Genomic DNA, 24,499 nt, shown 5'->3' with positions numbered 1-24,499 from the left:
CAGGGGGATATTTGTAATTTTTTGTTCCATATGGATCCACGGTTTCTCCTTCTGGTGGGCACACCACTCTACTACCCTTGCCATATGAGAAGCATCATGGTACCTAATAGGGTCTGGGAATCCCACCCCCCCTCTCTCTTTCGGCAATGTAAGAATATCCCTCCTTATTCTCGCCGGTTTATCTGCCCAAACAAACTTGGCAAATCTAGATCTTAAATCTCTCATAAAACCCATGGGGATCTTTACCGGAAGGGTCTGGAATAGATACAACAATCTTGGCATCACATTCATTTTTATAATGTTAATTCTTCCGAACCATGTAAAGGTCTCCTTACCCCATCATTGAAAGTCTACTTTGATCTGTTTTATTAAAGGCGCATAGTTCAGTTCAAAAATCCTATTCAAATTTTTTGGAATCTTTGTACCCAGATAACATATATGGGAACCTGTCCATCTAAAGGGAAAATTTATTGCTAGTTGTTCCTGCATCCGTCCATTCATCTCCACCCCCAATAAGGGATAACTCTGGCATCGTTATTGAAAACAGTAGATCGTCTGCAAATGCGGCCACCTTGTATTCATCCCCTTGCACCCGCATCCCTCTTATATCCGCATTCGCACGTATCGTTTTTAAAAATGGTTCCAGGGTAAGGGTGAAGATAATCGGGGAAAGTGGGCATCCTTGCCTTGTCCCATTCCCTATTGGGAATGGATCAGACATCACCTCATTTATCTTTACCCTTGCCATCGGGCAAGAATACAAGCCTGAGATCCAGTTTTGCATCCCTTTCCCTAACCCTATGTGTTGTAATATAGTTCTCAGGAATCCCCAGTCCACCCTGTCAAAGGCTTTCTCGGCATCAGTTGAAATTAATACTAACGGGTTTTGTTGGAGTTGGGATAGATAAATAGTGCTCAATACTCTTTGTGTATATATATATATATATATGAAAAAAAAAAAAAAAATATATATATATATATATATATATATATATATATATATATATATATATATATATATATATATATATATAAAACACTGAATTAAAATATAAATAAAACTGATTTTTAAAGTCCACTATTGAAACAACATTTCATCTCATAAAATAAGGTAAGGTGGAATGACCTAACCTCGCACTTCTATCAGACATAACGGGCATTGTATATGTATATAAAGCTCATAGAGCATATATATAGGTACTCATAGTACCTTCCCACTATATCCAAAGCAATATGTCCGGTATTCTTATTGGCACTACATCTGTAGTGCCCATGACGAGCCCCAAAAAACAGAAAGGGGACAGATGTTTCTTTAGATATTGAAAGGACTATAAAATACCAGGCATCTAGTATAAAGTGTTTTAGTATAAGTGTTGTAAAAGGAAAAATACTCTGATGCAAGAAATATGAAAGCAAAAGACTTAGAAACGCTATACAGTATATATACATGTTCAATTCTGCATGGTAACGTTGCAGAACACTGCCCCTAGCGGTCAGTGCGCTGGTACTGCGGCAGTTCAAAAATTTAAAGGTGAAGAAGTAGCAGCAAAAGGGAAGTAAAAAAAGGGAAAATAGTTCTTTCCTTGCTGAATTTTCCTTTACTGACTGAACCCAAACCCCTCCCAAGAGTTCTTCACACGAAAGTCTATGTGGATCTGGAGGAGAAGGGGGAAAGGGAAAACTGGGAGAAAAGTTCAAACAGAGTGGGGGCATACTTGTTCCAAAACTTCTGCAGAGTTAGTAAACCATGCAAAGTCCGCACTTTTTTTTCACTTGTAAAAACGAGGGTCAGGCAACCAAACAGTGTCTCCTCTTGGAGTAGTGGATTGCACTGGTCTTCTTTCCCGGGGTACTTCAACACAACCCGATCCCCGTAAATGTGTCGGCCCCAACTCCAATCACGGTGGCAGTCCTCAAACCTGGCCTTCAAATGGGGCAGCCTTGGGTCAGCACCCATAAGGATACGAGGTGCCTGCAAATACGACCAGACAGCCTCTTGGTACCAAACCTCCTACTCCTGGTCAATCTGGTAAAGGAGAGGGGGTGGCACATATGGGTATTCATACCCATATTCAGTGGCAACCTTCTGGATCACCACACGCTGCAAGCGGGCCAGATTAGGCAGGATCCGTGGGTCTCCGCGTCCCGGCAACACCAAATCGTCTGGTGCCTTTTTCAAAATAGGAGCAACAAGGGGCACGGGGATAGTGAGTGTAGTGACAGACACAGAATTTGACTCACCGACTCCCCAGGTCAGACACGGGACGTTCGCGGATGGCTGCTGGGACCCGCTTGGTGCGCTCCTGCCGGAGCATTTCTTCCTCCCCTGAGTGCCATCGGAGGTGCTGGGTTCCTTGAAGCCTTGCGACTCTGGGAGATGGGGCTCAAGGAGATGATCACGGTCATTAATCTGAGAATCTTCCAGCGATAAATTAAAGTCCGTTAGACGCCACTCTTCTGCTGACAGGGGACTGCAGGGTTTGGTCGTTGCGGGGTCCCTCGGCCAGTCTGAGAGGCAATGAGCAAGTAGGCCTCCACCGCAGCTGCAGGAGGCTGGAGTGGATCCTTCTCCGGTAGGGGCACGCCACACGGAGACCGCTGCGGAAATGGCAGTCATCTCCGAAATGGTCTCGCCCCGAGTGCTTGTTACGTCCGAGGAGCTTGTCATGCTGGACAGAACACTCTCCAGGTCCGGGTTTTCCCCAAGGCTTGCCTCCAATAAGGAAGGTGGCGAGGTAGCCGAAGGTAGGGCCAGAGTGGACAATACTGAAATCACTTCGGGGTCCTGGACTTCTGGTTCCACGATCATCACCGATGGGGAGGGTTATGGCCATACTGCTTCCTCCTCCGCGGTTAGGGTGGCGGTGACAAACAAGTAGGCCCGGCATCGCTGGCATCGGGCAAAGGGCTGGATCTTCACAGACAGATCCCTGCAACGGGGACAGGTTAGGCCCAGCATCTCCGTCCCCCCACTAGACAGGAGGACGAACTGTCCCTGGGTAGACAGGCGGACGCCCGTATCCATCACAGGCACCCCAGACAGCAAAAATGCGCTGAAAACCCCGGGGAAGTGGTTGGAGGCCTCAATCTCTGGGCGGCAACGCCCGGTTGCTGGAAAACAGACATCACCATGCGGTTCTCCTTCTCTCTGGTAGATGGGCGGTGCTTTGCTGTTTGGCGCGAGTTCCCACTGTACGTCTCACGCAGGGGAGGGTGGCTCCTCCCACTTAGAAGAACTTGTCCGGACACGTTGCAGGCACGTGCTAGGCCGCACGTACGCCCAAGCTTAGCGATGCGAGGTTAACTCCCTCATTGCCGGACAGTTTAAATACACAACACTGGACACTCTTCGCTCTTCAATAAATGGTTACTCACTTTTCTTGTTGCCAACGGTAACAGCCGAATCCCGGACGAGCCCCCACGTATAGCGCTACCCCCGAAGGAGCCGCTGATTTGTTGTTGGGATCGGCATATTAAGTAACCTTGATATGGTCTAGGGGTGTAGTTGGAGAACAAAGTAGTGAGCGAAGGTCCAGACAGTGAATAAAGGTTTTTCCAATGCTTTATTTCCAGGCCAACATGGCCAACATCAACATCAAATAGTAAGAAAAGGTTGATGAAGAAAAAAGGGAGAACTTTGCGGTATCAGGCCTGGATAAAAACCGAGCAGTCCTGCTCTCAGTAATGTCAATTTGCGATTCGTCGCCACTCCAGCCAGAGTGGGTGAAGTGCCCCCGGACAGACCCCTTTCACTAGTCTGGCAGCCGAGGTGTCACTTTATATTTGCTGGGAGGAACAGGTCTCTCTCACAGACCTGGCTCTAGGGCTTCTGCCACAGGCCGATTACTTTAAGCGAGCTAAACAGATGAATGGAGCAAATCCTCCCAGTAGGTTTTAGCATAGGTCACCGGATGACAGAAAGCATACCTGTCAGTATTCCAGTCACCAGATCCTCGATTGGTTCGTTCAAGCCCTGTTGGACAACCTGCCTCCGGGTTCTCCTCAAGCCGATCCCCCAATCGAACGGCACCCAGCCTGGGATCCTCTCAATAGAACCGGGGACTCAGTAAGCCACTGAGGTCCCCTTTCGCCTCCGGATGAGGCTCTGTGCAGTCTGCAATTTGGGCCAGGTGGGCCACGCCGGCGGGGTCCATGGATGCGCGCACCCCGAAGGTGGATGCCGCACCTGGAACCGGGACCCGCGAAGATTTTTGAGCACATGACATCTGTCACAGATATACTCTCCCCCAGCATGCCCTGTGAGGGAAAAACTCCTCTGATTGGCTGCTGGGGAAAACTTGCTCTGCCAGAACCCCTCTGGTGCCAAATGCTGGCCAGGGATGGCATCGCATCCCTGGAGTACAGACTGACCCAGTGGACATTTCTGGAATGACAGAGAGTCCCAATTTAGTAAATTGTGAATGGGAGCAAACTAACTCTCCCATTCCCCACTAACTTTAGCGTAGTGCCCATACTGAACGTAAGGGGGCGCTACATGTGCATCAAACATGCACCCTATGAGATGCTTAAATTATATAAATAAATTAAATTGAAGGGTTTACAGAATTGATAAAGATACAGAACTTCCACGGTTGTGGTATTTTCTAAAATGAAGAGATACTCCATGGAATTTAAAGCCTATTTCTATGTTGTAGATATGTTCAGAGACACGTTTTTTAACCGCTTCCCGCATGTAGATATACGTCGGCAGAATGGCACGTACAGGCACATTGGCGTACCTGTACGTCCCTGCCTTTCCGCGGGTCGGGGGTCCGATCGGGACCCCCCCTCTACATGCAGCGGTCGGATTCCCGTGGGGAGCGATCCGGGACAACGGCGCGATCGCTCCCCGGAGCTGAAGAACGGGGAGAGCCGTATGTAAACGCGGCTTCCCCGTGCTTCACTGTGGCGGCTGCATCGATCGAGTGATCCCTTTTATAGGGAGACTCGATCGATGATGTCAGTCCTACAGCCACAGCCCCCTACAGTTGTAAACACACACTCCTACACTCCTAACTCCTACAGTGCCCCCTGTGGTTAACTCCCAAAACGGCAACTGTCATTTTCACAATAAACAATGCATTTTTTGCTGTGAAAATGACAATTGTCCCAAAAATGTGTCAAAATTGTCCGAAGTGTCCGCCATAATGTCGCAGTCACCAAAAAAAACGCTGATCGCCGCCATTAGTAGTAAAAAAATAAAAAAAATGCAATAAAACTATCCCCTATTTTGTAAACGCTATAAATTTTGCGCAAACCAACCGATAAACGATTATTGCGATTTTTTTTTACCAAAAATAGGTATAAGAATATGTATCGGCCTAAACTGAGGAAAAAAATGTTATATATGTTTTTGGGGGATATTTATTATAGCAAAAAGTAAAAAATATTGAATTTTTTTCAAAATTGTCGCTCTATTTTTGTTTATAGCGCAAAAAATAAAAACCGCAGAGGTGATCAAATACCACCAAAAGAAAGCTCTATTTGTGTGGAAAAAAGGACGCCAATTTTGTTTGGGAGCCACGTCGCACGACCGCGCAATTGTCTGTTAAAGCGACGCAGTGCCGAATTGTAAAAACCCCTTGGGTCATTTAGCAGCATATTGGTCCGGTCCTTAAGTGGTTAAGGGTCCTTTTTGTACGACCCACGTACATCAAATTGCACGGACACTGCAACACATACACAACGTGTGTAGTGCTGCACGTTATGAACTCTTTAATTTTGAAACTTCAATTATTACTTGTAGACACAAACTCTGTTAAGCCACAAATTGGCGAAAGAACTTTAGCACATCTTTTGCACTTTCTGCAAGCAAAAAAAACGCCACAATCCCAGAACATCACTGGTTTAACTGGGGGATCCAAAACTTTAAATTCCATGAAGTATCTCTTCATTTTAGAAAATACCACAACCGTGACCCCTCAGGTTTGAAATTCTGGGGTTTAGACAGGATATTTTCAAACTGGAGGGGTTCTAATATGGTGAGAGAAATATCCAAAAGCGAAACTCACTGATATATTTAATGAATACCTCAGCACCGGCAGGTTTAAATGTTGAACTAGACGTGAACTGCTTCATTAGTGACCACTGAAGTTTCCAGATGAATACGGTGGTTTGAGGCCATATAGCCCACGTAGAGTTCTGTATCTTTATCAATTCTGTAAACCCTTCCATTTAATTTATTTATATAATTTAAGCATCTCATAGAGTGCATGTTTGATGCACACATGAGAATATAGTAGGATGTACCCTCTCAATGCCCTTTCTGAGAGAGACGTACTGAGCTTGATGTGACAGTTAGGTGGGGTATTACTCAGTTTACTGTTCTTATACACATATATATTTATATAGTTTTTCTTTGTTTTTTTTATTTTTTATATAAAGGATTATTGAAATAGTGTAAAAAAGGCCTATTATACACTGCTTAGCGCCACTTGGATAAAATACCTACACAAAACTTATAGTAAAGAATACAGATCTAAATCTTAAGTTAACTGCTAATTAAATAACAGATAACCTAAACGGAAGCAGCTGTTAAAAAGAAAAGCATATATAAACGCTTATTGAAAAGGAAAGTCCATTCAACAAAATAGAGTACAAACAGCGCTACTCTATAGGTGGTGTTATCACTCCCACCAAACAGTCCAAAAATAAATGTTGAGCAGCAGATGAGAAATGTCCCAGAAGGAGTGTTGAAAAGGAAGAAAAATAGCAGCGTGCACCTTCCACCAAAAATCCTCTCAATTCACCAGTTGTGACCACTCGCCCCGTCGGGGTTCAAACTCACCACAATGAAATATATGATAAGCCTTTCAGTGAATCAAACTTCATTGACCATGGATCTCAGCAGACAACATCTATCATGGAGACAGATGCATTAAGGAACCTCAGGTAAAACAAGTAAGAACAAAAGAGGCCACCATAGCGTAATTCAGTCTACGCCCTCCGTAGAAGCCATCCATTGGCGAAACTAGTCAGGGTGCTCGCTACACTATACATTTGAAGGATCCCCGCGCTCCACTGAAGCGGGACTAGGTAGCTGTACAGTAGCTCTGCCTGGTATACTGTCGGCGGTGCGAGGAGGAGATACAGACGCCGATCGCATGAGGATCTGGTGACTTTTTCAAATGTTCATTACTGTTTGATTGAATGTAAGTTTAATATATAAGGGGAACCTGATGTAATGGGACTTGAGGGTTACTAATTAAAGACTGAATTATGCTATGGTGGCCTTTTCTGTTCTTACTTGTTTTACCTGAGGTTCCTTAATGCATCTGGCCCCATGATAGATGTTGTCTGCTGAGATCCATGGTCAATGAAGTTTGATTCACTGAAAGGCTTATCATATATTTCATTGTGGTGAGTTTGAACCCCGACGGGGCGAGTGGTCACAACTGGTGAATTGAGAGGATTTTTGGTGGAAGGTGCACGCTGCTATATTTCTTCCTTTTCAACACTCCTTCTGGGACATTTCTCATCTGCTGCTTAACATTTATTTTTGGACTGTTTGGTGGGAGTGATAACACCACCTATAGAGTAGCGCTGTTTGTACTCTATTTTGTTGAATAGACTTTCCTTTTCAATAAGCGTTAGAGTGCTTCTTTATATATAAAGGATTATGCTAGTTAGCATGGTGTTTTATTTATATTTGATGGCTGGTATTTTATAGTCCTTTCAATATCTAAAGAAACATCTGTCCCCTTTCTGTTTTTTGGGGCTCATCATGGGCACTACAGATGTAGTGCCAATAGGAATACTGGACATATTGCTTTGGATATAGTGGGAAGGTACTCAGGGCCGGATTAACAAGGGGGCTGATGGAGCTGCTGCTCCAGGCCCCTTTCTCAAGATAGGCCCATTTGCCCAAAAAAAACAGAAAAAAAAAATCGACTTTGGGGGGTTGTAGCTCGACGACCAGAGGTCACAGAAACCCCACATTTTGGGGGTAGGCATGGGAAGACCTACCACACAACTGGTCAAAATATGGGATGGCTATCATTTATGGTTCCGGAGATACGGGCCTGCTTGCACAGCCTGTCAGAAGCTACATTCAGAGCGGCCAATATAAATACAAGCTGACACACTGCAGCAAACTGATAGGATCACAGGGCTTATAATAATAATTATTTGTATATTACTCATGGTAATTAACCCCTTGCCACCCACGCCAATTCTGACACTTCTCTACTACATGTAAAAATTTACAAACTTGGCAGACTGCTGAGATTTTTTCTTTACACACAGAAATGTATCCCTTTAATCTAAGAAGGAAGCGTTAGTTACAATGTTTCCTGTTAAAAACTTGGCAGACTGCCCAGATATTTTCTTTTGACAGCTGAAAGTCTCTCCACTTGTTAGGCTCCATTCACATCTAGGCGGACGAAATCGCGGCGTTTTGTCCCGCGAATTGCGGCGGCAAATAGCGGCATTTTATACCGCGATTTGCGGCGACAAAACGCCGCGATTGTCCGCCTAGATGTGCCCCTAGGATGTGCCCCTCTATGGAGATGGTCCCCGAACGCCGAAAGCCACCTGAAAAAAAGTTTTTTTTCAGGCGGCAGGCGACAGGCGTCCGGCGTGGATATGTGAACCATCTCCATAGAGGGCAATGTGTTTCCAGCCCTCTGGCAGCAGCGGCGTCACACTACAGGCGACAAAACGCCTAGGTGTGAAGGGGGACTTATATGAAAGAATCAACAATCTCTGCATTGGAGATCGTCAGGGGGGTTGAATCGAGATCACGATTTTTTTAACGATTAATTGTGCAGCTCTAGCACGGTATTTGCGCAGCAATTTTTCAAACATGTTTTTTTGGAAAAAAAACTGTTTCATTCATTAAAAAAAACACTAATTAGATAAGTTAGCACGATTTTTTTTGGTATCCTAAGCGATGCTTTAATTTTTTTTTAGGTTACATGTTTAGAGTTACAGAGGAGGTCTAGTACTAGAATTATTGTTCTCACTCTAACAATCGTAGCATATGTAACCTGTGTGTATCTGGCTCTGATACTACCAGTGCCTACCCAGCCACTGACTAGTATATCTCCCCAGCCTGTCCCCACACACCCTCTCACCTGCTGACCTGTGGATGGGGGAATCACTCCTGCCGTGTTATTGTGTTCTGCCAGTGCGTACAATGATCAGTGTTGCTAACTATAGCTGGCAGCACTGATTGTTTTGGGAAAAACCTAACAGGCTGGTTGTACTCAAGTCGATAAATAGATTGACTTGTGTAAAACCAGCTAGCCCATACATAGATTGACTATGGCTGGTCTCTGCATAATTGGCGTAATTTCAATCCATGTATGACCCGCTTAACCACTACGCAGTCCCTAAATATCCTTCCACTCCTGTACATAGTGCTCACTGTCATACTCTCCACACTCCTCTCCTGTTCATAGTGCCCACTGTCATACTCTCCACACTTCTCTCCTATACATAGTGTCCACTGTCATACCCTACACACTCCTCTCCAGTACATAGGGCCCACTGTCATACCCTCCACACTCCTCTCCTATACAGAGCACCCACTGTCATACCCTTCACACTCCTCTCCTGTACATCGTGCCTGCTGTCATACACTTCTCTCCTGTACATAGTGCCCACTGTCGCACCCTCCACACTCCTCTCCTTTACATATTGCTCACTGTCATACCCTCCACACTCCTCTCCTATACATACTGCCCCATCATATCCTCCACACTTCTCTCTGGTACGTACTACCCTCTGTCATACCCCCACACTCTTCCTGTACATACTGCCCATTGTCATACCCTTCACACTCCTCTCCTGTACATAGTGCCTTTTGCCGTACCCTTTGCACTCCTCTTCTGTACAATGTGCCAACTGTTAGACCCTCCACATTTCTCTCCCTCACCTGCACATACTTCCCACTTATATACCATCCGTACTCCTCCCCTATGTCGCTTACCCACAAAAACAGTTCTTTAAAATTATACTGAATATCCTCAATGTTACCAGCTCTAGAATGGACACACTTTTGTTAGTTAAACTAAAGGAAATCTCAGTTCTCATATTTGTTCTGCCCCATTATTAGTACTCATTTAATTTTGTGATTACTACTATGATGTATAGAGGAACATTGGGGATCTCAGCTACTCTAAATATAGCACTTATATAAAAAAAGTGTCCCTGAAAATATTTTTTAAATGTTGGCAACTGTGCACTTAGGCACTGCCCAAGGGCCACTGGGTCAGTAGGGGCCCCATGAGAGGCTCCTGGGATCCTGTGATAATAAAGCGATAGTAAACTTTCCTGACATTACTACTTTTTAGAGGCCCTGGGGTAGGTTATGCCACAATGTACAAGTATGCACAGCATATTAGCACATTAGGGTACACTTCAATTTTCAGACTGAGCCCTCCAGTGCTGCGCTGTGATGAATCAGGCGGGGCCCGGGCACTTCCATCTTCACCCGGTCTTCCTTCTGGGTTCTGTGTCTTTGGTCACTTGCCTTGGCCGGGCTGCGTTCATGTCATTCTCACGCATTTTTTTATTATTTATAAAAGGCCCCACCAAAATCCTCAGCACCAGGCCCATAATGTTCTTAATCTGGCCCTGAAGGTACTATGAGTACCTATATATATGCTCTATGAGCTTTATATACAAATACAATGCCCGTTATGTCTGATAGAAGTGCGAGGTTAGGTCATTTCACCTTATTTTATGAGATGAAATGTTGTTTCAATAGTGGACTTTAAAAATCTGTTTTATATATATTTTTATTCAGTGTTATATATATATATATATATATATATATATATATATATATATATATATATTTATTTTTTTTTTTTTTTTTTTTGAAAAATGTTTTGTATGATAATTGTAAAAAATTGTTAAACAATATGGCTTTGTATTGGAATTTTGTGAAACATAACCCGATGTGAATGCATATAATATCAGGCATACTCTAAAGCTGTGGCCCGCTGAGCTGACAAGTATTAGTATTTCTATCACCACTAGTTATACAACTCAGGTTGGTGATTTTCAGCAACCTTGCGGAAATACATGAGTTCAGCAGCGAGTGCAGCTTTAAGCTGACAATACATGAGGCTATCGCTGAATGGGGAAGCCCAGAGCTGCGTGTGATGGTCAGCTGACTCAATCTGACCAATGAGCTGTGCACACCGAGTTATCGCTCGGAGTTATAATTGGATTGGACACGGTTATGATTGGACACGGCTGATCACGTGGTAAAGAACCTCCGCTGGAGGAACTGAATGCTGATATAGATGCTGATGGGAGATATGTTTTTCTTTTATGCAAGATGTTTGCCTTTAAATGTATCCTTGCTTTTGTATATGTGCCCCCCCCCCGTACAACAATCAGGTATTGAGGGCTTTGGTTCAGTTCCAGGTGCGGTTCCCGGAGGTGCCATTGTTTGCCTTCGGGGACTTCAACTGCTACATGGACCCTCTCATGGATAAACATCCACCAGGTGGGGGAGGGAGGGGGACACGTCGGACCTGAGAAAACTGGCGGAGGAAGTGGGGTGGAGGGACCCTTGGAGGGCTAGGCATCCTGGGGACAAACAATTTTCATGTTTTTCTAAAAGTTACTCATCCCTGTCTAGGATAGATTTATGCTTGTGTTTACATGCTGCTGAGAGATATGTTTTAGAGGTGGCGTATGGTCTGAGAAGTGTTTCGGATCATTCCCCACTGATTGTATCCTTGGAGGTGCGCCCCTCTTCTGCAGTGGCCAAGGCCCCGTGGAAGATGAACGCCTTCTGGTTGAGCCTTTTCCCGTCCCACGAACATATAGAGGCCCGCATTGAGGAATACTGGCGCATACACACTGACACCGAAAACATAGCGGTCACTTGGGAGGCCTTTAAGGCTGTCCTGAGGGGCATATTTATCACGGAGATTCAGGCCATCAAAGGGACGCACGAATGCACAAAGAGAGGGGGTGGAACGGATGGCGGAGAATCTGGAGGCCACATTCATTGCAGACCCATCTGACACAAATAGGGAGGCGTGGCTCTCGGCGCAAGATGCTTTGTACCGCGTCACAACCTCGGGGGCGGAGAGGAAACGTTTTTTCCAAAAAGCGGCATTTTATGAGGAGGGTGAACACACTGGTCGCATGTTAGCAACTATTGCCCACGCCCAGCAGATGTCTCCCTCCATAGGGGCGCTGCGCACTACTGGAGGGGGGGTGACGAACTCCCCTGACCAAGTCCTTGCCGAACTAGTCGGGTTTTACTCCTCCCTGTACGACTCCAGGAGTACGCACTCGCTGGACTTCCTGGGGGAATATCTAGACCCCGTTCAGTTACCACAGCTGTCGGCCTCCAATAGGGAGATGCTGGATGCCCCGTTGACCCTGGGTGAATTGCAGATGGCGACCAGCCTGTTCCCTAACTCAAGGGCCCCCGGAGATGACGGTCTTCCTGTGGAAATATACAAGCAGTATGGGGAACTGATACTTCCACACCTGCTGAAGGTGTTTAATGCCGCAAGGGAGGAGGGCACTCTTCCCATATCTATGACCAGGGCGAACATTGTCCTGATTTTGAAACCTGACAAGGACCAGCTCGACCCGGGGTCCTACAGACCGATTTCCCTTTTACAAAATGATGTAAAGATTCTCGACAAGGTCCTGGCGGTCAGACTGAATGGGGCTATTTCCACTATCATACACTTTGACCAATCAGGGTTTGTGCCGCAGAAATCAACGGCAATAAACTTGAGGAGACTCTTTCTCAATATGCAATCTCGGGCGGATAACATGGGGGACAGAGCCTTGCTGTCTCGACGCCCACAAGGCGTTTGACAGCGTCGAATGGGAATATCTCTGGGCGGTGATGCGGAAATTTGGGTTTGGAGATGGATTCATTACTTGGGTCCAGCTCCTATACTCATCCCCGGTAGTGGCGATAAGGGAGGGAGGGTGTCTCACACTTTCAATCTACTCAGGGGTACGCGGCAGGGATGCCCACTGTCTCCCCTCCTCTTTGCCCTGGCCATTGAGCCTCTGGCGGCCATGATTTGGACAGATCCTTTGGTTCAGGGATTCCACTATGGAGACCTGCACGAGAAGATCATGCTATACGCGGACTATACCATGTTGCTTCTGGGAGATACTGCCGAGTCGCTGACGAAGGCCATGACTGTGGTCCGACGGTTCGGCGAATACTCGGATCTGACCATTGATTGGACTTAGTCCTCTCTCCTTCTGCTTGATCGACGGCCTCTTCCGCCCATAAGTACAATACAGGACATCCCAGTCTCTGACTCTTTTCGGTACCTTGGTATCCAGGTTACCGCATGCCAGCTGGACTATGTCAGCCTCAATCTCACCCCCTTGATTAATCGTTGTCGGGACCGGGTCAAGGTATGGAGTAAGTTAAAACTGTCACCGGTTGGGAGGGTGAATCTGATAAAGATGATCCTTATGCCACAACTACTGTACATATTGCACAACTCCCCGATGGTCATCCCTCTGAAAAAGTTTAGAGTCATTAATTCTATTTTCCGCTCTCTAATTTGGCTCACAAAGCCCCCTAGGGTTAAACTGCAGTGTCCAAAGGAGGCCAGCGGATTGGCATTGCCCAATCCCTGGCTCTACTATTTAGCCTCTCAGGTGCAGCACATTGCGAGGGTGGTGGGCCCTCAACAGGATCTGCAGCTGAATCTGAGGGATTCTTCGGTTCGGTTGCTCAGATTCATGACCGGGGGGGAGGTGATGGAGGGACTGGAGGCCTTGCAGTATGCGAAATCTAACAAACGGTTCCCCACATATGTACTCATGCAGAAGATCTGGAATAAGGTTAGGATGCTGCAGGGGGTGACAGGGTTTACTAAATACAGCCCCATATGGGATAACTTATACTACCGGGAAATAGCTAAACTACCGTACGGCCAGAAGTGGAAACAGTATGGGATATCCCTCCTATCACACATAGTTAGAGCAGGCCGGTTGAGGTCCTTCACTGAGCTCAGGGCAGACTTTCCACTTTCCAGTGTCCATGCATTTTTATTACCTACAACTCAAACACGCATTTGATGCTCAGAGGGAGGCTGATATATGGTCCATGGACTCGGCACCAGTCTTTAACTTCCTGTCCGAGGTGTCCACCTACAAGGGGTTCATATCCAGTTGCTATGCTATGTTGTTAAACCTCTTCCTACCGGGCACCCCTCTTAAGGCGATGGCTCGATGGGAACGGGATGTGGGAGCGTTCGAAGATGAGCAGTGGGAGGAGGCCTTGCAGGCGGTCCCCACGTGCTCCCTGAATGTGGCACACAGACTGTCGCAACTTTACATCCTCTTACGGGTCCATTATACACCAGCCAGGCTAGCACGAATGGGACTGGGGGTAGACCCCTGCTGCACTAGGTGCTGCAGGGACCATGGTGATCTCATCCACCTTCTGTGGCGTTGCCCGAAGCTCCACCTGTACTGGACGGGGGTGGTTGACACTATTAACGGGGCCTTCCAGATACAAGTTCCCTTGGAACCCAAGGTTTGTCTGCTGGGGATTACTGAGGGCCTCCTAGTGGAGGATATCCCTAGACAGGCTATAGGCAGGGCCCTGTTCCAGGCTCGCTTAGTGATACTGAGACACTGGAAGGACACTGAACCACCTACAGTGCAGGAATGGATTAAGCAGATGGGGGTTACTTTGAGGTTGGAGAAGGTGGTGTATCAGAGAAGAGGGACCAGCGGTAAATATGAAAAGCTATGGGCCCAGTGGCTTGATGTTCCGAGGCTAGCCCCGATAGATCTTGTGTACGACAGGTTATTCTAGATCTGCGACCGACTGGTTCCTGGATACTTGTACATGCCCGCGGGGGGGGGGGATGGTTGCAGGGGACTTTACAATAATGAGTAGCTTTGGATGAAGTGTCATGTCATGCTATATGTGTATTCCCCAATGTGATTTCAATTATGGCTATGCTTTTGTAAGCTGTTTTTTTACATTTGCTTAATAAAAACCTTTGTTTGAGAAAAAAAGCTACTTGGTGTGTACTGCACGTGTGCTCTGTAGTTTGCACCTAAAGCTACTTGCTGTGTACTGCCTGTGTGCTCTGTATTTTGCACCTAAAGCTACTTGGTGTGTACTGCACGGTTGCTCTGTAGTTTGCACCTAAAGCTACTTGGTGTGTACTGCCAGTGTGCTCTGTAGTTTGCACCTAAAGCTACTGCCCGTGTCCTCTGTAGTTTGCACCTAAAGCTACTTGGTGTGTACTGCATGGTTGCTCTGTAGTTTGCACCTAAAGCTACTTGGTGTGTACTGCACGGTTACTCTGTAGTTTGCACCTAAAGCTACTTGGTGTGTACTGCATGGTTGCTCTGTAATTTGCACCTAAAGCTACTTGGTGTGTACTGCCCGTGTGCTCTGTAGTTTGCACCTAAAGCTACTGCCTGTGTCCTCTGTAGTTTGCACCTAAAGCTACTTGGTGTGTACTGCACGGTTGCTCTGTAGTTTGCACCTAAAGCTGCTTGGTGTGTACTGCCCGTGTGCTCTGTAGTTTGCACCTAAAGCTACTGCCGGTGTCCTCTGTAGTTTGCACCTAAAGCTACTTGGTGTGTACTGCCCGTGTGCTCGGTAGTTTGCACCTAAAGCTACTTGGTGTGTACTGCACGGTTGCTCTGTAGTTTGCACCTAAAGCTACTTGGTGCGTACTGCCCGTGTGCTCTGTAGTTTGCACCTAAAGCTACTTGGTGTGTACTGCACGTGTGCTCTGTAGTTTGCACCTAAAGCTACTTGGTGTGTGTACTGCCTTTGTCCTCTGCAGGCCATTAGTATGTCTGGAAGGACAACAAGGAGAGGCAGAGAGTCACGAGGGCAAGCAGGCTCTGCACCTAGAGGCAACAGTGCTGGTCGTGGACACGGTGCATCCTCATCAGCACATGGCCGTTGGACACGCTCGTCCTTGTTTTCGGCTGCTGGCCGTGTTGAGCCGCAACATGCCGAAGACTTGGTAGAGTGGATGACCAAGCCGTCCTCATCCTCCTCATCCAGGCTCAGGTTACTTTGTCTGGCAAAGTAGCTGCCAAGGCATCCTCTTCCCTCTGCTCAATGGCATCACTCACTCCTTCCCTAGCCCCACCATGTCCTCCTGAGGAGTCCCCCGAACTGTTTAAACACAGTGTTAGGTACATGCTGCATGAGGATGCGCAGCGTTTTGAAGGCTCCGATAATGGTACACAGATAGAGGAAGGCAGTAATGTGAGCCCAGAGAGAGGGGGTGCCCAAGAAGGACAGCAATCTGGCAGTCATGTTCCCCCAGCTGCAGCATACTGCCAGGTTTTATACAGTGATGAGGAGGGAGGGGATGATGAGGTCACTGACTCTACGTGGGTGCCTGATAGGAGAGAGGAGGAGGAGGAGGAGGCACAGGCACATCTCCAACGAGGCAGGATGCCCTCCAGGGGCCAGTTTAAGGGCAGCACACTGACTGCATCACAACGCAGAGCTTTGCATGTGCAGGGTGCTTCTGTGTCTCAGCGTTATTCCAAAAGTTCTTTGGTGTGGGCCTTTTTTGAGACAAGTGCATCAGATCGCACCACTGCTATTTGCAACATATGTCTCAAGTGTATCTCGCGTGGCCAAAACATCACCCGCTTGGGCACCACATGCTTGACCAGACATATGTCGACCTGCCATGCAGTTCGTTGGCAAGCGTACCACAAAGACCCACACCAAAGAAAAAAGCGGACCTCCCCTTGCCCCTCATCAGCTGGGATCTCCAACCCCACTATACCCTCAGTCCTCTCTGAAGCCTGCACTGATAGGACTGAAGGTGTAGAATTAGGTGTGTCACAACCTAGTAGTACATGCGGGCAATCTACTACCGGTACACCGATGGCAGGTTGTACGAGGCAAATTTCCCTGCCCCAGCTGCTGCAGCGCCGAAAGAAGTTCTCTCCCAGCCATCCACATGCCCAGCGGTTGAATGCTAGCTTAGCAAAATTGCGAGCACTTCAACTGCTGCCTTTTCAGGTGGTAGATTTTTCCCCGTTCCGTGAGTTTATGGAATGTGCGGTACCTCAGTGGCAAGTTCCCAAACGCCACTTTTTCTCATGGAATGCGATTCCGGCTCTCTACCGCCATGTGGAAGGCAATGTCCATGCCTCGCTGGACAGGGTGGTCAGTGGTAAGGTGCATATTACCGCTGACTTATGGTCCAGCAGGCATGGACAGGGACGTTACCTATCTTTCACGGTGCATTGGGTGACTCTGCTGGCAGCTGGGAAGGATGCAGGGCCAAGGTACAGTAGTGTTGGAGGTTGTTCCGTCACCACGCCTCCAAAATGCTACTACTGGTTGTGACACACCTCTCTCCTCCACCCCCTCCTCTTCTTCCTCTGTGGTCTCTTCCTGTGCTGATGTGTCCTCGGAACCAGCGGTGCTCTGTAGGCGTTCAAGGGGCTACGCAGGTATGCAGGCAAAGAGATGCCATACGGTGCTTGAGCTGGTGTGCTTGGGAGACAGGAGCCACACTGGGGCAGAGGTTCTGTCAGCTATGCAGGGGCAGGCTCAGAGGTGGTTGACGCCACGCCAGCTTAAGCCAGGAATGGTGGTTTGCGACAATGGCACCAACCTCCTCTCCGCCCTGCGACAGGGACAACTGACCCATGTGCCCTGTTTTGCTCATGTCCTTAATTTGGTGGTGCAGCGGTTCTTGGGCAGGTACCCGGGCTTACAGGATGTCCTGAAGCAGGCCAGGAAAGTCTGTGTGCATTTCCGACGGTCATATAATGCCAGTGCTCGGCTGGCAGACCTCCAAAGGGAATACAACCTGCCCAAAAACCGCCTAATCTGTGACATGCCCACCAGGTGGAAGTCTACGTTTGCCATGCTACAGCGGCTGCACACGCAGCAGAGGGCCATCAATGAGTACCTGTGCCAATATGGCAGCAGAACTGGGTCAGGGGAGCTTGGTTTTTTTACCCACGCCAGTGGGCCTTGATCAGGGATGCATGCACTGTCCTGTCACCATTTGAGGAGGCCACGAGGATGGTGAGCAGTGACAGTGCATGCATCAGTGAGACTGTCCCTCTTATTCACATGTTGGAGTACATGCTGCGTGGAATAATGGACAGGGCCCTTGAGGCAGAACAGAGGGAGGAAGAGGAGGACTTCCTTACCTCTCAAGGCCCCCTTTATCCACACAGTGTTCCTGCTTGCCCGCCTATCACACAAGAAGAGGAGGAGGATTGTCAGCATGGAGGTGGAGCCTAGCACTCAGCATCAGCAGCAGCAGCAGTCTTCAAGGGATCAATTACAGTCCCAAGGAACCCATGGACTTGTACGTGGCTGAGATAAGGTGGCTGCGGATCATGTCGTCCCAGAGGACTCCACATCGAATGCCTCAGCAAACCTACGCTGCATGGCCTCCCTGATCCTGCAAAGCCTGCGCAAGGATCCTCGTATTCGTGCTATCAAGGAGAGGGATCATTACTGGCTGGCAACTCTCCTTGATCCACGTTACAAGAATAAGGGTGCAGACTTTATCTTGCCGGCGCAGAGGGAGCAGAAGATGAAACATCTTCGGGAGGCCTTGCAGAAAGGTCTGTGCAACGCGTTCCCAGAGACTGGGGGGTTACAAAACCCTGGTCCTGGACAACGTGTTGCTGAGGCTTCGGTCAGTCACAGAAGGAGCTGTGGAGAAGGTAGCCATCTGACCAATGCGTTCAGACAATTTTTTAGTCCGCAGCCCCAAGGTATGACCAGTTACAGCAACCATCGCCAGCATCTGTTTTACATGGTGCGGGAATACCTATTGGCAAGATCAGACTTGGACACCTTTCCCACCGAAAATCCTCTGGCTTACTGGGTCTTGAGGATGGATCACTGGCCAGAGCTTGCACAGTACGCAGTTGAGCTACTGGCTTGTCCTGCATCCAGCGTTCTTTCAGAATGCACATTCAGTGCTGCTGGAGGCTTTGTAACCGATCACAGGATGCGCCTCTCCACCGTCTCGGTCGATCGAATGACCTTCATTAAAATGAATCAGGCTCGGATCACCACCAGCTACCAAGCACCTGATGCTGATGTAACTGAGTATTTTTTTTGAAATGTCAGATCCCTTCAAGACTGCCTATGCTGATGCTGAGTGACTATCCTGTTATGCTGAGTGAATATCCTTTTCCTCCTCAATGATCTTGCTGATAGCTTGTAAGAACATTGTTGGTTCTGGGCACCGCCACCAGTGGCTAAGGCCTAATTTTTCTGCCCCTGTTTAACAGGGGCTTGTAATTACACTTTTTGATGCAATGCTTTGCAGCTGGCTCATTGCTGCACTCCAACTAGAGTATCTGTGAGGGGTTGCAGTGTTGTGGCACCAGCACCAGTGCCTAAGGCCCAATTTTTCTTCCCCTGTTAAACAGGGCCATGTAATTACAATTTTTGATGCAATGCTTTGCAGCGGGCTCATTGCTGCGCTCAAACTAGAGTATCTGTGAGGGGTTGCAGTGTTATGCTAAGGCCCAATTTTTCTGCCCCTGTTCAACAGGTGCATGTAATTACAATTCTTGATCTAATATTTCACAGCAGGGCATTCCAGCGCCCACCAAGACTATCTGTGAGGGCTTACAGTGTTGTGGCAACACCAACACCTAGGGCCCAAATTTAAGCAGAGTATATACGGCAGGTCCCTACTTTCAAACATCCAAATTACAAACGACTCCTACTTGCAAACGGAAGGAGACAACAGGAAGTGGGAGGAAATCTACCCCTAGGAAGGGAAATTCTCTTCTGTAAAAGGTGTCTCCTGTCCATTGATGCTTTATCCCAATCCTTGTTTCACAAAAAAAAAAAAAAAATCATTTGTCATTGGGACAGAAAGTGAGGTGCAATCTTCTGAACAGATGCACACAGACAGCAAAACAAATGTTACAGGGGTGATAACCCTTCTCTATGTTTTCAGAAAAGCTTAAAAAAAGATTTTATGGCTGAAGCTACACTTTAAAGAAGTTCCAGTTGAAAATTACAAACAGATTCTACTTAACAACAAACCCACAGTCCCTGTCTTGTTTGCACCGCCTGTATACTGCTGTTCAAAGTATATAGGGCCAAAGGGGCTTGTAATGACCTGAGGGGAGGGGGGCGGGGAAACCCATGCTATTTTTCTCAGTGATTTTCATCCATATTGCAGGGACCAAACAATTACATTAAAGCTGCAAGCAGTCTTAAATTATTTTTTTCTTATAGTAATCTCATTTTGTGCAGGGACAGTTCTAAACATGTGCCACTACTATAGACACCCATCAGGTACGATATTTTAAGGGATTTTTCATTTTTTTTTTCACTTTAAGCATCATTAAAATCGCTGCTCCAGAAAAAAACGACCGTTTTTAAAACTTTTTTTCCATTGATACATGTTCCCTGGGGCAACACCCGGGTTCTCAACCCCGTTTTCCGACAATAACTTGCATATTAGGCTTTAAAATGAGCACTTTTGAATTCGAACGTTCGAGTCCCATTGACGTCAATGGGGTTCTAAATGTTCGCGCGAACGTTCGGTCCGTTCGAAGGTTCTGGTGCAAACCAAATGGTGGGGTGTTCGGCTCATCCCTAGTGGAGAAATCACTTAAATTTAAGCCAGGGCCTGGCCGGGTCCTTCCAAGTCTCAAAAATTTACATCAGAAACGAGCAGATGAGGTTGGGGAGCCCATCTGACAGGGCAACCTGCTTAGGGGAAGTGGTCCCTGGAAGAGGCACAGGCATTCTCAAACTGGAGGGAGCTTTTGGCAGTCACCAAAGTGATGGATCTTTTCCAGAAGCAACTGAGGGGTCACCATGACTTAATCCTGTCAGACAATGTCACAACAGTAGCATATGTGAACAAGCAGAGGGGCACCAGAAGTCCATCCTTGATCAGGATTTTGAATAAGATTTGCTGGTGGGCAGAAAAGAACTTGCTGTCTCTGACAGCGGTTCATCTTATGGGGGATTGCAACCAAGTGGCAGACTTACTTACAAACCTGTGAGACCAGCTCTTGGGGATAGATGCACTTCAAAATCCCTGGCATTTCAAGATGTGTTATTCCTTCCCCCAATGCATCTGATTCCTCAGGTCCTGAATAAATTCTTACAGAAACAGATAATATTAATACTAAACCTACCATACTGTCCGAAAAGGGCTTGGTTCTCTCAGCTGCTCAGCCTTTTAGTAGACCAGCACTGGCCACTTCCTCTCAGAGAGGAACTGATTCGTAAGGGACCCCTAGCAGGCCTTAACCACTTCAATACAGGGCTTTTATACACACCTCAATACCGGGCCTATTCTGGCACTTCTCTCCTACATGTACAAATCATGATTCTTTTGCTAGAAAATTATGCAAAACCCCCAAACATTATATATGTTTTTTTAGCAGACACCCTAGGGAATAAAATGGCGGTCATTGCAATGTTTTATCTTGCACGGTATTTGCGCAATCATTTTTCAAATGCCTTTTTTTTTTAAAAAAAGTTGTTTCAAGAATTAAAAAAATAACAAAACAGTCTTTTTTTTTTGTAAAATATGAAAGATTATGTTACACCGATTAAATAGATACCTAACATGTCATGCTTTAAAATTGCGCACACTCATGGAATGGCGCCAAACTTCGGTACCTAAAAATCTCCATAGGAAACACTTTGAAATTTTTTACAGGTTACCAGTTTAGATTTACAGAGGAGATCCAGTGCTAGAATTGTTGCTGGCACTCTAATGCACGCGGCGATACCTCACATATGTGGTTTAAACAGCGTTTACATATGTCGGCGGGACTTACGTGTGCGTTCGCTTCTGCGCGCGAGCTACCAGGGACAGGGGCGTTTTAATTATTTTTTTTACCCTGTTTTTATACTATAATTTTTTTTTTTCACTTTTATTCCTATTCCAAGGAATGTAAACATCCCTTGTAATAGGAAATGTGTGTCACAGGTCCTCTTTATGGAGAGATGCAGGGTCAATAAGAAAAAAAATTCACAGATCTCATGATCAGTGTTGCTCACTAGCCGCAATCGTGGCTTTGCTTACTTACGAGTACCCGGGCGTAACGTCATCACATCACGGCCGGGCCTCCGACGGTCATAGAGATGACTGGGAGAGCCCGGAGAAGCACCGGATGGCGGCGGGAGGGGGTGGATGTCCCCTCCAGCCGCCTATAAGAACGATCAAGCGGCGGAACTGCTGCTATGATCATTTTTATGGTGCGCAGGTTTGCCGGCTGAAGACATGGATATCTGAATGATGCCTCTAGCTGCAGGCATCATTCAGATATCCCCCCGCAAAGCCCAGGACGTCATCCCAGGATGGGAGATCCCATCTGTGGACGTCATATGACGATGGGCCGGTATTGAAGTGGTTAAGCAAGGAAGCTTCAATTGGACTAACTCTGTTTTAAAAAAAAAAAAAAAAAAGCGCTGCATATTTAGAACACATACTGTATAAAAGGCACAGTTAGTGTGTGGCTGTAACAAGGTGCAGATGCATATACACTACATAGTCAAATGTATTGGGACACCTGCTTTTACATGCACTTGAACTTTAATGACATACCAGTCTTAGTTCGTAGGGTTCAATATTGAGTTGACCCACCCTTTGCAGCTATAACAGCTTCAATTCTTCTGGGAAAGCTGTCTACAAGGTTTAGGAGTGGTTTTTGACCATTCTTCCAGAAGTGCATTTGTGAGGTCAGGCACTGATGTTGGGCTAGAAGGCCTGGCTCTAATTCATTTCAAAGGTTTTTTTATGATGAAAAACGTTGTTTTATTTCATCACAAAAAACGACCGTGTGTACGCGGCATTAGAGCTGAAAAGGGTGGGCCAACCAAGACTGGGATGCCATTAAAGTTCATGTGCGTGTAAAAAGGCAGGCATCCCAATACTTTTGGTAATATAGGGCCAGATTCACAGAAAAAGTACGCCTGGAGTATCTGCTGATACTCCGGCGTACTTTCAAATTTGCTGCGTCGTATCTTTAGTTTGAATTCTCAAACCAAGATATGACGGCTTCTGGCTTCGATCCGACAGGCGTACGGCTTCGTACGCCTTCGGATCGTAGGTGTAATACTTCGGCGCCCGCTGGGTGGAGTTTGCATTGGGTATGCTAATTAGCTGTTTACGGCGATCCACGAAGGTACGCGCGTTCGTCGCATTCTCTTACGTCGTCGCTAGTCGGCTTTTCCCGGCGTAAAGTTACGGCTGCTTTTTCATGGCTTATATTTAGACCAGCCATGTTAAAGTATGGCTGTCGTTCCCACGTCGAATTTTAATTTTTTTTTTTTTTGCGCAAGTCGTCCGGGAATAGGAAAGGACGTAACGCACGTCGCCGTTCAAAAAATTGCATCGGTGCGACGTCATTTCGCGCAAAGCACGGCGGGAAATTACAAAATGGAGCATGCGCAGTACATTCGGCGTGGGAACGCGCCTAATATAAATGATACACGCCCCATTTGAATTAGGTGGGCTTGTGCCGGACGGATTTACGCTACGCTGCCACAAGTTTACAGGCAAGTGCTTTGTGAATCAAGCACTTGCCCGTAAAACTTGCGGCGGTGTAACGTAATTGCGTTACGTTAGACTGCCGCAAATGTACCTGAATCTGGCCCATAGTGTATAAATAACTTTTTGCCTTTCAATGTAGCCATGTTTTAATCTATAGTGTGTACAGTGTTGTAAAAAAAAAAAAAAAAAAATATGAATTCTGTCAGTGTACCATCATTCTGCATCTAGGACCTAGTGGTCCTGTCACATGTTTCTGCCTTAAGTAATATTATTTTTCTTCTTTTTACAATAGATTCTACAATGACTTACAAATATGTCTGGAATACAGTGCCGATATCCTCTCTCTTGCATATCCTAATGACTTGGCACATTACACAATTCTAAATGCTCATCTAAAGTTTTTCATCAATTGTGCTGTGCCTGAAGAATTCATGGATCCTCCAGAGAATGTGCTGCTGGCATTAATATTTGCACCGATCTGTATAATTCCATTTTTGGTTACCCTTGTTGTCTATAAGAGCAATACGAGCAAACCACAAACTTAGGCTTTACTGTGGACTTTACTAAGCACTGTGATTATGTCCTAAAACTGTTTGTTAAGGTGTTAGCAGAAAGCTTGGATATACTCTGGTCAATTTTTTACGACCATACCCATTACTCATGTTCTAGAGTTCAAGTCTCAGACTGTCCATCACATCAAATGTAATATGTTCTTCAGTAGTAATTTAATAGACTTACCTCATATTCTGTGATGATTGGGGTATCTCACATTCATTACCTCATATTCTGGCTTGACTTTTTGAAGCCCTCTTGCTTCTGCATTTTCATGTGCATTTGTGGGATCATTCTGATTTTTTCTTTGAATTTGAATTTCATAGCTGGATTAGATCCATCTTCACAGAAATGACTTTTTGCTCAAATATATACACATCTCTCAGAAGCAACACCAAGAGTTCTTCCTCTTTTAACAATCATCAGAAGACTGAGAAAAAATAAAGCACAGTTCCTATTGAAAGTATCACACA

The 24,499-nt window shown here is 46.4% G+C and overlaps 1 protein-coding gene across 3 annotated transcripts in view; it reads left to right on the top strand.

Annotated features, from left to right (window-relative positions):
* RAMP2 (receptor activity modifying protein 2) overlaps positions 1 to 24,208 on the top strand; it is an 893,533-nt gene extending 869,325 nt beyond the window's left edge. For all 3 annotated transcript variants that reach the window (XM_040329748.1, XM_040329749.1, XM_040329750.1), the window contains exon 4: positions 23,767 to 24,208. In XM_040329748.1, coding sequence (XP_040185682.1) covers positions 23,767 to 24,019 — 253 coding nt within the window. In that variant the 3' untranslated portion in view covers positions 24,020 to 24,208. The remainder of the gene's footprint in view (positions 1 to 23,766) is intronic.
* Positions 24,209 to 24,499: the final 291 nt, after the last annotated feature.

The sequence above is a fragment of the Rana temporaria genome, chromosome 12 (assembly GCF_905171775.1).
Source record: "Rana temporaria chromosome 12, aRanTem1.1, whole genome shotgun sequence".
Lineage (NCBI taxonomy): Eukaryota > Metazoa > Chordata > Amphibia > Anura > Ranidae > Rana > Rana temporaria.
The sequence above is the reverse complement of the archived record's forward strand: the minus strand, read 5'-3'. Positions and strand labels throughout refer to the sequence as shown.